Raw genomic sequence first — 16,834 nt, forward strand, 5'->3', positions numbered from 1 at the left:
GCGTCAGGAGGTTTTCTATTTATTGTAGGAGAATTAAATCCACTCAACTCAGAAGTATTCAGTGTTTAAAGATTCTAAGCAAATCGTTTTCACCTGTACTTTTCTTTTAAATGCTAGAATTTTATTGTGATCATTAACAATGAAGTTCATCAGCCCCAAATTAAGATGGCAGTAAGGCTAGTGAGTTGTTAAATTCAAGTAAAGAGTCAACTGCTGATTCTGTCAGCTTTTACTGAGATGCGTCCTTTTCTTTTTCTTCTTTTTTTGTCTTCAGTATTTATATATCTTTTTTTCATGCACTCTTTTCTAAGGAGAGATTCCTTAAGGGTCAGGGTCATCAAGAAGGAGCCCCATCTTGGATATGACTGTGCTGTTTCTCTTAAAATTTTTTCCCAGGGCTCTGATCACTGCAGGATGTAAATTTTCAATGGCAAAACAAATCTATAGGTATAAATAGGTTCTCCCCAATGCACTCCCCCAACTTCTTAAACCTGAACACTTAATTTTTGCCAGCTGTGTGAGGTGAAGAGTTCAAAAAGCCATAGACTTGTCTTCAAAAATGATGTAAAATAAAAAGGGATAGGAATTTAGAATTCCCTTCTCTGGCCATTATCTTGAAACTGACATACCAGTAGGGAGCCAAATTCATTGAGATAGCTACGAAGTAAAAGAAATAATTTTAAGACTTATCTGGAAGGAATTTTATAATTATCCAAATGTAGACATTTCAATATGTAGGAGAAAGCAGGGAGAGAGAGAGTTGAGGGGGAGCTGGTACCCATGACTGTATCCTAAGATACAATATCTGATTCTGAGAGCAGTAATAGAGCAAGCCCAAGTGATGGACATGCAGCTTGCTTTCTGGAAACACATACATTTAAGCTAATAAAAATCAATATTTGTGAAATAAAAATTAGCAATTAGCATTTAGCAATGTAAAAATTATATTGTCTAATACATTCAGAAATTTGAGCATTTATAAAAACTGAAACATTTATGCACATTGATTTAAGTTAACACGTACTCCTTTCCACATGAGTGTTTGTATATATAACATATATATGTATAAATTTCTCTTTCAGACTCATGGCATATAGAGACAAATTTGTTGCTTCTTAGAATGTATAATGCAGCTTTTTCTAGAATATGTTGAAAGTAAAGAGACATGATGTAATCTATATCGTGAATTTCTTCCTTATAAATTACAATTAATAAGAAGTGAATTGTTACTCCAACTCTCCTGTTTCTTATAAAGACCCTTCAGATATTTAAAACTGTGTGTCTACCTTGCCTTGTGCTTGCTTATCCAGCTAAACCTTGTCATAGCACAGCGTTTCCTTTGTCCATTACTATGAGCAACATTTGTCAATATCTCTAAGCAAATTCTTGAGGTATTGATTCACTTGGATTATACTATGTAGCCCATGTTGTACTTAAAGTCCAGATCATCAAGCTTCAGCCTTCCAAGTTCTGGGATGGTTACTGTGCAACCACGGCAGCTTTCCACCCAAAGCTAAGTGAATCCCTCCTGGAACCAGGACAATAGAGAATGTGACATATGTGGATTGTCAATTCAGGGCCAGCATAAGCCACATAATATGAACTTATGTCTACTCAACTCCATCTCCCACAAGAAAGTATTTCATTGCTACAGTGATCCTGGACTATAATGTGTTCAGATATGGAGATGAAAGAACTGATATTTAAAAGTGGGAAAAATATCAAAACTGAGTATCAGTGCATATGTATAAACTAACACCTATTGTTACTTCCAGTGTCTTCTGTAATTGAACAATGTTTGAGGTCAGATTCTTTGTGCTGTCTTCTGACAATGCACTGCAGCACACACTTTTGGTAGATATTACTCTTGGAATGCCAACAACTGTAACTAACAATCTACTGACTTTTACTCGCTCTTTCTAGATAAAATACCTAGGTATTCAAGATTTTTGAGAGAAAATGGTAGTAGGGAAAATAAGAAAAGGAAATTTCTAACATTGGGTGCGAACCTGGAATCTAAATAATCAAACAATTAATTTAGTTGTTGTTCTATTCTTTCGCTCTTTACTTTTGTCCAGTAGATGTCAGTATTGGATAAAAGCAAAAATAATGTCTCCCTCGTTGCACATTGCCTAGTAGGACATGAATAGCCCTGTCTACTTTGATGTGTAGATGTAGATTTTATCAATTCTGTGTTAAGATAACTAACATTACAGGTTGCTTCTACATGTCGCTTATCTTTAATGTTCTCAAACATTTACTTTTGCTTTCTCTGTATTCATAGAAAGGAAGCTGAAATATATGTAATTAATTGGAAGCAGCTGGCTGGTCGCTTAGAAGCAATGTTCACCGTTTTCTGCCCAGATCCATATAAATATAATTTCTCGTTTTGTCCTTATTACAGCCTTTAGATTTTGAAACAAAGAAGGCATATACTTTTAAAGTAGAGGCCTCCAACCTTCACCTTGACCATCGCTTTCACTCTGCTGGGCCATTTAAAGATACTGCTACAGTAAAAATCAGTGTACTGGATGTGGACGAGCCACCGGTGTTCAGCAAGCCGCTTTACACCATGGAGGTTTATGAAGACACTCCTGTGGGGACCATCATCGGAGCCGTCACAGCCCAAGACCTTGATGTGGGCAGTAGCGCTGTTAGGTATGAATAACATGTTTAAATGCTCATAGGAAAACAAAATGAGATCAACAGGAAATAACAAACTCAATTATTAAAAGAATAGTGGTAGATCATGCGCCACGAAAATTAATGACTCCTTATTAGTGTGATGGTAGATGTATTGTCATAGAACTTTAATACAAACAACCAACGTAAATCCTTAATATATTGCTTACAGTGTTCAATGCTGGACATGTCACTCAAACTAATGAGTCATGTTTTATTTTTTTTTCATTTATAAAAGGGACTAAGTGAAATAACTTCAAAGGGTGACATCAAAGAGTAGTGATATCAAGATACTTTCACAATACATAGAATAATTTCACATAGTTTGCACTTTCTTTAAAAACCTCTTTTCCTGCTATCTGGTGCTGATTTTGAAAATCAAGGAGTAGTAGTATTCACATGTCAGAAACTATTGATCCACTGTAATAAAATAAATTGCTGTGTTTGATATGGTGTGGATGGTTGTATACTAGTAAGTGTGAATGACTAATTTAAGAATATGAGTATATTTTTTTCCTCCTTGCAATGTTGAGAATTGAAACTAGTACCTTGTACTCAATAAACAAGTAATTTACTGCTGAAATAAACTTCTGCATATAAAGGAAGAGCGCTAAAGCAAAGTAACTGTGCTAACATAGAAGAAAATAGACGTAACTGCTAAAATTGTTTTTCATATGAAAACAAATTTAATTACAGTCTTTGCCCAATTGTTGCATACGATATCAGAAATGGGATCCAAAATCTGTACGTCTTTCTTCTTATAGTCATCTGAATACATCACCCAAAGTTGCATATATAGTTTTAGCTTGTTCTGAAAACACACCCCATGGTGATTTAGATGCCCTTTATTTCTCACAATACCAGATACTACAAACAACGTTTAAGATCCAAGTGCTTGCAGAGATTGTTTCTTTTAAAAATACTTTATTCTTATGCAAATTGTTGTCTTTCTGCTGGAATATATACAAGCATGGGAATTAGAGATGTTCATGGTTAATTTTGTATAGGCATAAATCATATACTTTATCATCAAATAATAGCTCTCAGAAGATGCAAATCTTCATTTGGGTTGGGGAATTTTAGTTCATGATTCTGTTATGGAAGTAGACACAAATATCCTTCACTTTACATTATATCATTATATTCTGGATCACAGACCTTCTTTGCTTTTTCACATATCATATATAGTAATCCTAAACAAACATCTCCCAAAGGCTTAAATGATTCCACTGCCAAAGCAGAAATTTAACATTTAATATCTCCCCTAAATATCCTCTACCAAAGACACAAGAGAGTTTCCTTGTAAGATCCATTATAGCCCAGTTCTTCTGTAGTAGTGTCTTTGAAAATAAATTAGTCAGGTGATTTTAAAATATGTGACATATCAGTGATAGACCAGATATTAACCTTCCATATAAGAAAGAAAATGAAAGAACAGTGGTATCTCTATATAATTCTAAATGACAGCAGGAAGAACTCCACTCAAGTTGAAGCTTTATTAAAAATGACCTTTCTCTAGGTCAGGGCTTCATCTTACGGATCCTCTGAATCTGGAGTCTTTTACATCCATTAGAATGATACATAATTCATATAACTGCAAAACCAATGTTCATTCTGTGGATTTCATTGTCAGCCCCACCTATGCATGTAGGTTACAACTTCAGAATATTGACCACATCCAGTCCCATGTTTTAGCTTGGGTTTCGGCATACACTGACACTATTTCACAAGCAAACATGCTTCTCACCCCTCATAACGTTGACTGATGATTGAATTCCTTCCTTAATAAAGGCACATGAATTTGAGTAATTTGTTCAGTGATCTGGTCCTTATTAAGAAGTTTAAAATTGTTCCTCCAATTTTCTCATTTCTTTGTTTTCTTTAATCCTATCAGAAAGTGGATCTTCTGTAACATTTCTATTGCTGTCTCCAATTGCCATGATGGATGAAATCTTTTGTACATTCTCAAACAAAACTTTTTAATACATATTCAAAAGATAACCATAATATATTTTCTGAACATTCATTTTTGTAGTATTTCTTCCTTTTTTTAATATACAAAGACTAAAGTACTTCAAATTTTAGTATTCTGATATCCTTTGGCTTAAAAATATTACCTTCAATTAATTTATCTCCTTTAACTTTTTTCTGTAATACGAATCTAATGCCAATCTAATACTTTCTAGAATACTAATCTAATTCATAAATGTTGTTCTTATCAAATCTCAAAATATAATTTTGTCTCCCCAAAGTAGAATGTTTTATAGAAGAATATCATAACCTGAAAACTACCCTCTTCCCTCTCCTTCCTCCTTTCTTCTCTTTTTCCTCTTCCCCTTCCCTCTCTTCCTCCTCCTCTTACCCCTCTTCCTCATCTTCTTCCTCTTCCTCCTAATACCTCTCCACCTCTTATTCTTTCTTCATTATCTTCTGTCACCCATGGGTTACTATTTGAAAGCATTTTCTCTAACAAAAATATACTGTCTGGATTACTTTTTTGAAATTATACTTTAGTTAAGTTTGTCATTTCCCTCTGTTCCTGCAAACCTTCACATGTACTATTCCCCACCCTACTTCACATGCATGGCTTCTTCAATATGATTCTCATTTCTCTCTGCTATCTCATCAGATTGGCTTTATTATTTGTGTTCTTCCAAGATTCTAATCAAGGTCATTAGAACTCTCAAAGAAGAACCTTTTCTAGAGTTACAAAATTTCTCTCTTATACTTGATCACTTTTCAGAATTCCCCAATACCTACATATTATAAAAATTCAAAATCCTTTCTTCTGATGAACATCTTTTAGTTTGGTATTTGTTTCAAAAGTACCTGCTACTTGATACCAGTTATCATCCTAGCCATTTCTGTTTGCTGCAACAGAGTCCCAAAGCATTTGGAGACAAAAAAAAAAAAAAAAAAAAAAAAAAAAAAAAAAAAAAAACAAACTTCCATGCATCAGTCAGGAAACTTTTAGTCTATGACTAAATTGATGATAGATGTGGTGTCTTAGTAACATCCTCATCTTTCAAGTTTCAGTGACATCCAGATGTTCTATAATGTTCATACAAGGAAGAAAGGACAACTTTCCTAAGCTCCTTTCAAAAGATCAATTATCAGTCTAGAACAATGGCACAACAATCCAGAGAAGAGACTTCGTAACCAAGGAAATAGGTGCCTGTTCCCAGCCCAAAACTGGTGCTCACAACTACCTGGAGCTTTAGCTCTGGAGGTTTCAAGACCTTCTGTGAGCTTCACAGACACTGTATAATCATGGTGTGTAAAAATGAGCTTGAGTTTACACACATACACATTAAAAAGTAAGTATTTTAGGACAATGAGCTCTTTCCTAAGGATGTTACTGATATTCTTTAATTTACGCCCCCCCTCCACCAGCTTAGTCTCCTAATTTCATATTTAAGTTAATATTTTGACATCTGTGTGCATGCATGTGTATATTTATGTATGTTTACAAACTTCTATAAACATAGCGATGTAAGAGAAGATTCCCCAAGGATCTATCTCTCTATTACTATCTACCTTATTTTCCTTAGATATAGCTTATCCATGAAACTCAATGTAGTCTGGAGGACAATATGCCCAAGTGATTGTTCTTTCTCTTAACTCTACAGTGTGGTTGTGTAATGAATATGCATGTGTTATATCTGTTTTCATTGTTGTTCTTTTTTATTTTTTATATGAATGCTGGTGTCTCAACTCTGGATCTCCTGCTTGTGTAAAAAGCATAATTATGAACAGAGCCATCTCTCCAGCTCCTTATTTTACGAACTATAAAAAGTTACACACACACAATTTCATTCCTTCCCTCTTTAAATCCCGTTTCAAGTTCAAGAGTGGACTCTAAAGATGCACATCTGGCTTCTCTAAAGGAATAGAAACAAACACTGGTCACTCAACATTTCATTACAATTACTCTCCAGGCTCTTTATTGGGAGCAAATACTTTTATATTGTTATCTTTAAAAAATTAGCTAATCTTTAGAAAATACTCCATAGATACACAGTAATTGGTGAGAGGTTCATGATATTGTTATATATTGATGGCTGTTGTATATTGATGTGTTGTCATTTGTCAGTCATGTTCCTGAAACCCTTATTTTTCCCACTCATGCTATTGGCTGTAAGTAACATCTGATGAAGTGATATATATCAACCTTTGTAGAACTAAATGGTCATTGGATAAACATTAAAACTTTGTAACAAACATGAGAAGGTAACCACATATGGGCAGAAACAGTAGACAGTTCAGGAAATGGAAATTTCTGTCCACCAGGAATATCTAGAGTACACACAAAAATGTTTAGTGCATTGGTTGGATACTGTGTTTACAGTGTCAAGACATGAAGAAATGTACACATTAACAGCAATAGAATGCCAATGAATACATCAGAACTAAGAAATCTTGGAAGTCCCAAAATGAATATTATATTGAGGTAATGGGAAAAACTTTTAAATAAAAAAATATAAATGAATAAAACACCAAATCATGACTGCATTAGAAAACCACAGAAAATCATATTTTAGAGAAACATTCTTGCCTCTCCTGTGTCTTTATTTTGTCAAAGACACTACCATCTGATGGTCCTACTGTATGTTAATTAAAGTGGTATCCTCTGGTTTACTTCTCATGAGAAGCACTTATTTCTACAAAACAACAGACACAGATGGAGATTAATTGATCCCTGTGAGGAGTTGTCAAAAGACAGATTCGTTCTTGAATGACAGGAAACCTGTCTTACTTCCATTTCCTTGGGTTATATAAGAAACTTGAATTATGTCAGATGAGAAACATGAGCCCTGATTCATCTTTCTTTGCCATAAAATATGCTTGCTCATTTCTGAATAATAACGAAAAAATATGTTCTTGAAACTTTAAAATGGAAAATTATATCACTTTGACAAATGTTCTTTTTATGTGTTTTAGTTTCCTGTCTTTTCATGGCATTGAGCAAAAATTCAAGGCTATTCTTATTTTCATCTCAGGGTATTATTGCAAATTTTACTACTATCACCATCATTATCATTACTGGTCAGATCAATAACCCAAAATGGAACCACTCTATCAAGACCTGAATTAGCTCCATAGATAGGTTCACTTAGCTTTAATGTTCAGCATTTAGAATACATGTGGCCTCCTTCCCCACCAGCATGTCTCCCTTATGTCTCCTTTCTCATAATTAGCCTTTGTGGTATATTACTGGTATTCCATCACTATGACTACACACCTGAGCATATTAAATTCAGGGAAAAGGGATTTTCAGAGCAGGTTCAGAAGGTTCAACCAGTTGCTTCTAAGTTTCATTGCTGGGGCAACTTTATGTTGAAGTGGCTTTAGAGAAGTAGAGCTGCTTACCCCATGGAATCTGAGACGCATAAAAAGAGATAGAAAAAGACCATGAACAAAGAATACCAACCAAAGACATATGCTCGCGATCTGTTTACTTTAATTCTTCTCTAAGCTCCAATCCTTCATCTATCCATGAATTCTAAAGTGGGTGATTCCATTGATGAATCATAAATCTTTTTGATACATTTATCTCTCAACAGCCTGCCTGCTAGCAAGTAAGTGTTTAGCCTTTAGAGAAGAATTTTAGATTCGAATCCTAAGAAAACCCTATTTCCCACCTCTGATATGTGGTTTTAGACGTATGCCTTGTTATTTAAAAAAATAATAAAAGGATACCTTGTGAGTCATATACACATAGAATAAGTAGCAAAGTAGTAAGTGAAGTAAAATAAGTAGAAAAGTAGATACTACTTTTGAATGTCATTTCCAATAAACTAGACATTTTAGAACAAATGTAAAAATCTAAGCACAGGAATCATATAATAGGATTTTGGAATAGAAGGAGAGACCTGACTTATCAAATGCCTTATTAAAGTTTGTTTTTGATTAATAATTGTCCTATTCAATTGGGTAAAAACCAAATACTGGTAAATTGATAGTTTTTCACATACTAATGTGAGATTTTTGTGAAGATAAAAGAGAAAAACTGATACACATTCACACATACACACATACAATTCTAAGAACTGTATATATGATTGATTGTGGTGTTTCTTTTTCTATCAGTATATAAGGCCTTCAAGGGGAGATATGTCTATACATTGCTTCTGGTGGCATACACACACCTTAAATATGACTTAACCTTTCATGAGAAGTCAACAGACTTCATCAAATGAATGTGGCAATTTGTGTTAATAATTTCACTTAACTTGTAAAATAGCGTAATATTTGCTTTGTCTAAAAGAAGAAAATTGAAAGTTGAATTTTTTGTTTTGTTTTTTATTTATTTTGATTCGTATATTTTTTGATCCATTTGAGTATATTTCCTGTAAGTATGCATGTTCACAATAGGTGTGCCTGCTACCTGTGAACGCCAGAAGCAAGCAGCTGATCCTGGAAGTGCAGTTATGAATGGCTGTGAACAACATGTAGCTGTTGAGACTGACCCACTGTCCTCTTTGTTGGCAACAAATGCATTTAACCACTGAGTCTTCTTTCCAGCTAATATTGGTTTCACACAGACAGAATAGTGTATAAGAAACTATCAAGATTTCAGCATTTCAACCCTTGCTTTCATGTAAATTGTTAAAAATCATCCCTAGAAATTACTCCAGGGAAAGCCACCTTGGTAATTTAGATGAATAGTTTGTTATATATATATACACACACACACATTCACACACACATTCCTAAATATATAAATACAGTTGACTCAGTCTGTATAATTTTATTCATATTTATGCTTTCAGAGCTGACCATTTACTGTTAAATAACTAATTGATTGGTTCTTCCCTAGAGAACTGCTCCTGCTCTCAGAATTTCTTGGTTGCTTACTGTCCTTTTTGTTGAGTGAGGCCTTGTAGATGGTTTGCTAGCTTTAAGATGCATTCATCATGTAATTTTCATATTATAAACACTATAAAAGAGAAATAATATGTATAGAATTCAAAACGTATACTATATTAAAATATTTCAATCTGTCTCATGACTCTTTTCTATTTTATAACTGACCATCAGTATCTTAATGCAGCAGGTAAAATATTATTTTCTGTCTCTTAAATAATAAAACATAGTATATGAAAAACTTCAGAGAACATAAAACAGAAAACTGGACTCTGTTAGGATGAATTTTTAATGTTTACACTAAGAAAAGTATATCTTGGTTTCTGTGACAGAAGCTATTATTCCTGGATTATTCCATTAATTATGAATAAAGATGACCACTTGCATTTAACACTAGCTTAAACTGAATCCTCTAAAACATACATTATGTATTCTTAAGTCATTTGGAACTGTGCAGAAAAAAAATACCCTCAAAGACACTATCCAAAAACGTTTAAGTGAAAACAGAGACAGTGTGGATTCATTGGTGATCACAGTGAGAAGAGGGAGGTAGAGTTGGATATGAAGGCTCAAAGGCACTCAAGGAAAAGTAAACCATTTGGACAATGTGCCATCTAGAAACCTCAGCACTAGCTGAATCTGCTAATCCCTGGAGTGGTTTGCTCACTTTGACTTGTCACTGGATACTATTCTTAGTGTTTAAGACCCCCCAGGGAATTATTGTTCTCAGATTTTGCATGAAGTCTACTTGCAAATGTGCTGATGGCATTTACTTTCCATTAACTGAATTTATGGCAACTGTTAAGCAGAGACATTCCTTTACTAAAATGAAGGAGTACCAGAAGAAAATATAAAACATTTTTAAGGAAAACAAATATTGACCAAATGACCTTGCTGAGATAGTGTAGCATAAACCATACAGACATCAAACCATTCAGATGGCTGATGTGAATGAGATTCTAGGCTGCCTAGCTTGAGTGGAAGTGTGCTTTCTTTTGTCCTTGCTCAAGTGTGATCAGGGATTAGGAGTAGGTAGGTCTTTTGATATTCAAATACTCAGTGGCATTGCTGAAACTGGAGGAATAGGTGATTTCTAGTCAGTGGAAATTTGAGAGCATGTGAATGAGACTTGTAGTCATATCTACTTTGGATGGCAGGGACACTGTACTATCTATCAGAGTTTTTGCATGGGGTATGAGTATGTGTGGGAGACTAGTGTCTAATGCATTCTGCTGACTAGGCTGACATGCTTAGTGCGTGACAGACTTGGCCTGAATGTCACAGATGAAGGTTGGCAGGTATTGTTCCTGGAACTCACCTGGCTAGGTCTAAACACAAACCTGCATTCTAGGCTAGCCCTTATACTAAATCAATGACTAAGAATTGAATTATAGTGGTGATTATTGACTATCGATATAAAATTACTTCAAAATATCTAATTCATACTGGATATGCTAGAGACATTTGCTCAGATTTCCTTATAAATTCTACCCATCCATAGTTTAAACATTGATTAGCCATGTTCTAAGATATCAAATTATGGGTTAATCAAGGCCAGGGCAATTTTTGAGCAAAAATTTACAGATTCTAAAGTTTTACTCATATTTTTTCTGCTACTTAAATTTGTTTGGAATTTGTATTACTTTTCTGATGTTGTGATAAAACACCGTGACCAAAGTCAATTTTTGAGAGAAAAAAAAAAAGGAGTTTATTTTCACCTATGGTTCCAGATGAATAAGTATTCCATCATGACATGCAGGCATGACAGAGAAACAGGACGCTGAGAACACATATCCTTAACAGAAAATTAGAATCAGAAAGAAAACAAATAGACCTAGATTGTATGCCATTAAAACATATATCCTGTGTTATAACTTCTCATTTTCATACCTCATCTAATCCTATTTGTGGATTTAGTGACTTCATGTCTACGTGTTTTACTTTTGGGGTTATTCTATGCTTCATGTCAAAACATTCCCACAACCAGGTTAAAGCAGGACCAGCTGATGATAGACCAAATCTTTGATATAATACGATCGTATTTTCCTTTTAGCTTCTCAAGACTCAGATTATTGACTTTACCTTGAGGATATAAGGAAGTACATATTTTTGATTATTATTTTATTTATTTATATTCTAGTCGTTGCTCCTACCTCCTCAGCTTCCCTCCCACAGTTCCTCATCCCATTCCTCCTCCACTTTGTCTCTAAGAGGGTGCTCCCCATTCCCTATCAGCCTCCCTTTTCCCTGGGGCCTCAAGTCTCTTGAGGATTAAGTACAGCTTCTCCCATTGAAGACAGACCAGGTAGACTTCTGCTACATATGTGTCAAAGGCCTTGGACTAGCCCCTGTATGTTCCTGATTGGTGTTTCAATGTCTAGCATTCCCTGGGGTCTGGAAAAACATCTGGTCATCCTATGGGGCTGTGTTCCCTTTCAGGTTCTTCAATTCTTTCCCTAATTCAACCATATGACTCCTCAGCTTCAGTCTAATGGTTGGGTGTAAGTTTCTGCATCTGTCTCAGTCAGCTGCTCGTAGGGCTTCTGTGAGAACAGCCATGCTAGTCTGTAAGCACTTCAGAACATAGTAGTGTCAGACCTTCATGCCCCTCCTTTCTCTGTTTTTTTGTCCCTGCAGTTCTTTTTGACAGGAACAATTTTGGGTCAGGACTTTTGACTGTGGTTAGTAACCCTGTCCCTCCAGTTGAGGACTTGTCAATCTATTGAAAGTGGATTCTTTGAATTCCTTTTCTTCAATGTTGGACATTTTAGATAAGGTCACCCCAAATGAGTCCTGAGAGTCCTCATCTCCTGGGTCTCTGACACTTTCTAGAGGTTTCCACTACCTGAGCACCCACTCCCTGATGGTGCTCATTTCCATCCATTCTCTTGGCCCTCTGAGCGTCTCTCCTGTACCTTCTCACAAATATATGATTCTGTTCCCTTTTTCCCCTACACATTTCTTCTTTCACCCAGATCCCTCCCTCTGCCTCCTGTGATTATTCCCCTCTCCTTCTAAATGGGATTAAAGCCTCCTCACTTGGGCCTTTCTGCTTGTTACACTTCTTAATGTCTGTAGGTTATATCCTAGGTATTCTGTGCTGGATTGCTACTATCCCCTATCAATGAATACATAACATGCATGTCATTTTGGGTCTGACTCACTTTACTCAGGATCATATTTTCTTGTTCCATCTATTTTCCTGAAAAATTTATGATGTCCTCATTTTTAATATTTGAACAGCATTCTATTATATATATATATAATACTAAAATAGCTTATTTTTATTTCTGTGACCAAATATGCAACAGAAACTACTCCAAAGTGGGTCAGTATTTATTCTGCTTCATGATACTACAAGGTTATATCAATGCCTGTTTGGTTCCATGAACTTTGAAGGGTAATGACAACAAAATCATAGCATGGCAGAACATCATGACCTGACTGTACAGGAACCACAGAGCACATAAGAAGGAGTAAAAGCAGGATATACCCCCAAAGGCATACTTCCAGTAACTTTGTTCCAGAAACTCCTGTCTCTACCATTATTCAATGATGCCCTCATAGGAAATAAAATCTAGTAATTGATTCATCCACTAAATGAGAGTTCTTTTGTTTTAGTTATCACTCACTACTCTTCATTTGTGCCCTATTTAGCTTCTGTTTTACTTCCTGAAATTACATGAAGCATTCATATGAAAACATATGAAGAATAATGTTAATTCTTAACAGTGATTGACATTATAATAATTCATGTATATAAATTCATGGATATAAAATGAATATATACAATATTTATGATATTGTGTAACATTACAACAATCAGTTTTCAGTAAAAATCTAAAGCAATGAATTCATCATATAAGCTACTCCATACCATGAAATTGAGTTAGAAAAATACAAGTAATTTTGAGTCTGTAAATTTACTAATGAGTAAAACGATTCCATATCGATAGTTCAAACATATTTAGAAAGGAAGAGAGTGTGACAGAGAGTAAATAATTTAATATTTACTTCAAATAAGATGTATTTGTGTATTTTACAGTCTTCAATATATATGAAAAGATCTAAAAAAATGTCATCATTTGTTCAGAGTATTAGAAGAGAGTGAATAAGTAAAATCAACTGTGACCTGGACCAACGGACTAAGCTCACTCCCATTGATTCTTGGGTACCTCCCATATCTCAGGTCATGTCTCATCCCAGAAATGCCTCCCACTTCCTCAATCCATTCATTTTCATAGCCATCTAGCCATCTCTCCTGTCCTCTACAGTTGATCCTGGATCCCCCATTCCCCTTCCCATCCCCACTTCTTCTCAGTTCCCTCCCTCCATCTGCATCTTCTGACTATTTTAATCCCCTTTCTAAGTGAGATTCAAGCTTCCTCACTTGGTCCTTCATTTCTGTTTAGCTTGTTTGGTTCTGTGGAGTGTAGCATAGTACCTGTATTTTGTAGCTGATATCTACTTATAAGTGATTACATACCAGGAATGTCCTTTGGGGACTAAATTACCTCACTTAGTATAATATTTTCAAGTTCAATTTCTTTGCCTGGAAAATTCATGATGTCTTTGTTTTTAATAGCTAAGTAGTATTCCGTTTTGTAGATATACCATATTTTCTTTATCCATTCTTCAGTTGAGGGACAATTAGGTTATTTCCAGTTTCCAGCTATTATAAATAAAGTTCTTTTGAGCATAGTTGAACAAGTGCTTGGTGAGATGTTGGAGCATCCTTTGGCTATATGCTTAGGAGTGGTAAGGCTGGGTATTGACATAGATTTACTATATAATGTAGGAGACAAGGAAATAGACATTGGAAAATGTGATGCTATTCAAACAGATATGAACAAAATTAATGTTCTTTGTGCTATATTGCATTGAAATCAAAAGTATACCACACTGTATATATTATTAGACTAAATTAATAGATGAAGATTATATACTCTGATGAGTAATTATTTTATTCTGCTCTTTGTAGTCATACCTAAGTAATTAGTAGTAATACTTAATTTATTATAAAAACAATAAAGTATATAATGTGTATATATCAACTCATATATATGTATATTATATATATGTATATATATATATATTGTAACTGGAATGGGTTGCAACAAGTACATAGCTGCAAAAGAATAATATTTCTGCAGTTTTTCCAAATTTAATGTATCAACTTAAAATATCCCAAGGTAGGCTAATTATCTACCTAATGATGCCCATGTGTCTGTCTGTCTCCACTTCTCAAGTTGCTTTTGTTGAGTTACAAGTACACTTTACCATGACCTTTTTCAACTGAAACTTGGATATTCAAGCATATGATAACACTTAACAAATTAAACACATCTCCCAGACTCTGAGTAAGATATTCTTAGATTTATAGATATGTGTGCTTACAAGATAAACAATTATGTTTACATAGATAAGAAATAGAGTATTTGTGTATTAAATACAGTGCAGTATTTAAATACCAGTTGTTAGATGCGAAGGAAAGCTTGGTAACTCAGTGTAAACAAAATATGTTTCTGCTTTTATGTAATTTGAAAGGATGTAAGTAGGATCAAACACATCACATGCACATAGTGTTATAAACCATAATACATTGGCAAAGTTCTACATATTAACTGAATTATATTGAAACTCTATCAGAGAAAAATCAACACACAAACATTTATAAAGAAGTCAATGAAAATACTTGAAGAGTAATAAATAGAAACTATTATTATAGGCAACATACAGAAACACTGGAATAAATAATATTTAATAAAAAGATGGATATGTCACTTAATAATGGCAAAGTGAAGCTCTATAGGCAGCCACCCAGGATAAACAAGCATAGATATTAATAATATTTTTAATAAAAATAATTGTTCACTGTTTTGGAAAATTTCCTGAGAGTACACAGCATATAAAGAACTGTCTATTTCAGAAAGGCAATTAAAATATTTTTGTTTGCTTTTTTCTTTTACTTTTGAGATTATAATTACATCACTTCTCCCTTTAATTTCCTTCCTCCAAACCTTCTCATGTACATTTATTTCTTGCTTGCTTTTAAATTTATGTCTCTTTTTCATGACTTGTTTGTTGTGAAATGCATCAAAACAAGATATATATATATATATATATATATATATATGTGTGTGTGTGTGTGTGTGTGTGTGTGTGTGTGTGTGTTGTACTATATATTCCAAATCATAACCTTCTCAAGCTACACAATGTTGCTTATATTTGTTTTGAGCGATAAATATGTGGTATTTGATGACCAATTGGTGTGCTCTTCCTCATTGAAAACTATTTCTCTAACTCTGAGTAGTCCTTAAGGTTCTATCAATCTTTATGTAAAAGTTGAGACCTCCTGAATGATCCCTCCTCTGTTTTGGACTATATAGTGTTGTTTTCCTTGTTGAATTAATGATCAGGAAACCATATTAGTAAGACTTTACTGGTGTAGCTTATGATAGTCTTATAGCAAACCACCTTATTGTCTGGCTCTTAACAGTGTTTCTGTTTCTTCTTCACATGATGTTCTCTTTGAGTTTTAGTTGCCAAAGTTTATTTGTGGATATATCCTTTATGACTGGGCTCTAAAACTCTGAATTTTGTTTGGTTGTAACTCTGTTGCAAAACAAATTTTTTTCTTTTCTTTATTTACATTCCAGATTTCATTCTCCCCTGCTGGTCAAACTTCTGACTGTTCCAAACATACCTCCTCCCTACCACCCTGTCTCCACAAAGGAGTCCTCATCCAAAAACTCCCACCCAACCAGACCTCTAAACTCCCTGGGGCATCCAGTCTCTTGATGGTTATGTGCATTTTCTCTGACTGAACCCAGACCTGGCAGTCCTCTGTTGTGTATGCTGGCTGTTTGGTAGTATAGTGTTTGAGAGATCTCGGGGGTCCAGGTTAATTGAGGCTGCTGGTCCACCTACAGGGATGCCCTCCTCTTCAGCTTCTTTCAGACTTTCCCTAATTCAACCACAGGAGTCAGCAGCTTCTGTCCATTGGTTGGGTGCAAATATCTGGAGCTTACTTTTTCAGCTGCTTGTTGGGTCTTCCAGAGTGCGGTCATGATAAGTCCCTTTTTGTGAGCACTCCATAGCCTCAGTAATAGTGTCAGACCTTGCAACCTCCTTTTGAGCTAGATCCCACTTTGGGCCTATCTCTGGACCCAAAAGGACATGCATATTATGTACTTACTAATAAGTGCATATTAGCCAAAAAGAAGAAGAAGGAGAAGGAAGGAGAAGGAGAAGGAGAAGGAGAAGGAGAAGGAGAAGGAGAAGG

At 34.8% G+C, this 16,834-nt stretch overlaps 1 protein-coding gene across 2 annotated transcripts in view; it reads left to right on the forward strand.

Moving 5' to 3' along the window:
- The window catches only part of Cdh12 (cadherin 12), a 273,111-nt gene that overhangs the window by 218,780 nt on the left and 37,497 nt on the right, over positions 1–16,834 (forward strand). For both annotated transcript variants that reach the window (XM_028767598.1, XM_028767599.1), the window contains one exon: positions 2,405–2,658. In XM_028767598.1, the coding sequence (XP_028623431.1) occupies positions 2,405–2,658 (254 nt within the window). The remainder of the gene's footprint in view (positions 1–2,404; positions 2,659–16,834) is intronic.

This window comes from Grammomys surdaster, unplaced genomic scaffold, assembly GCF_004785775.1.
Source record: "Grammomys surdaster isolate TR1022 unplaced genomic scaffold, NIH_TR_1.0 174, whole genome shotgun sequence".
NCBI classification, from domain to species: domain Eukaryota; kingdom Metazoa; phylum Chordata; class Mammalia; order Rodentia; family Muridae; genus Grammomys; species Grammomys surdaster.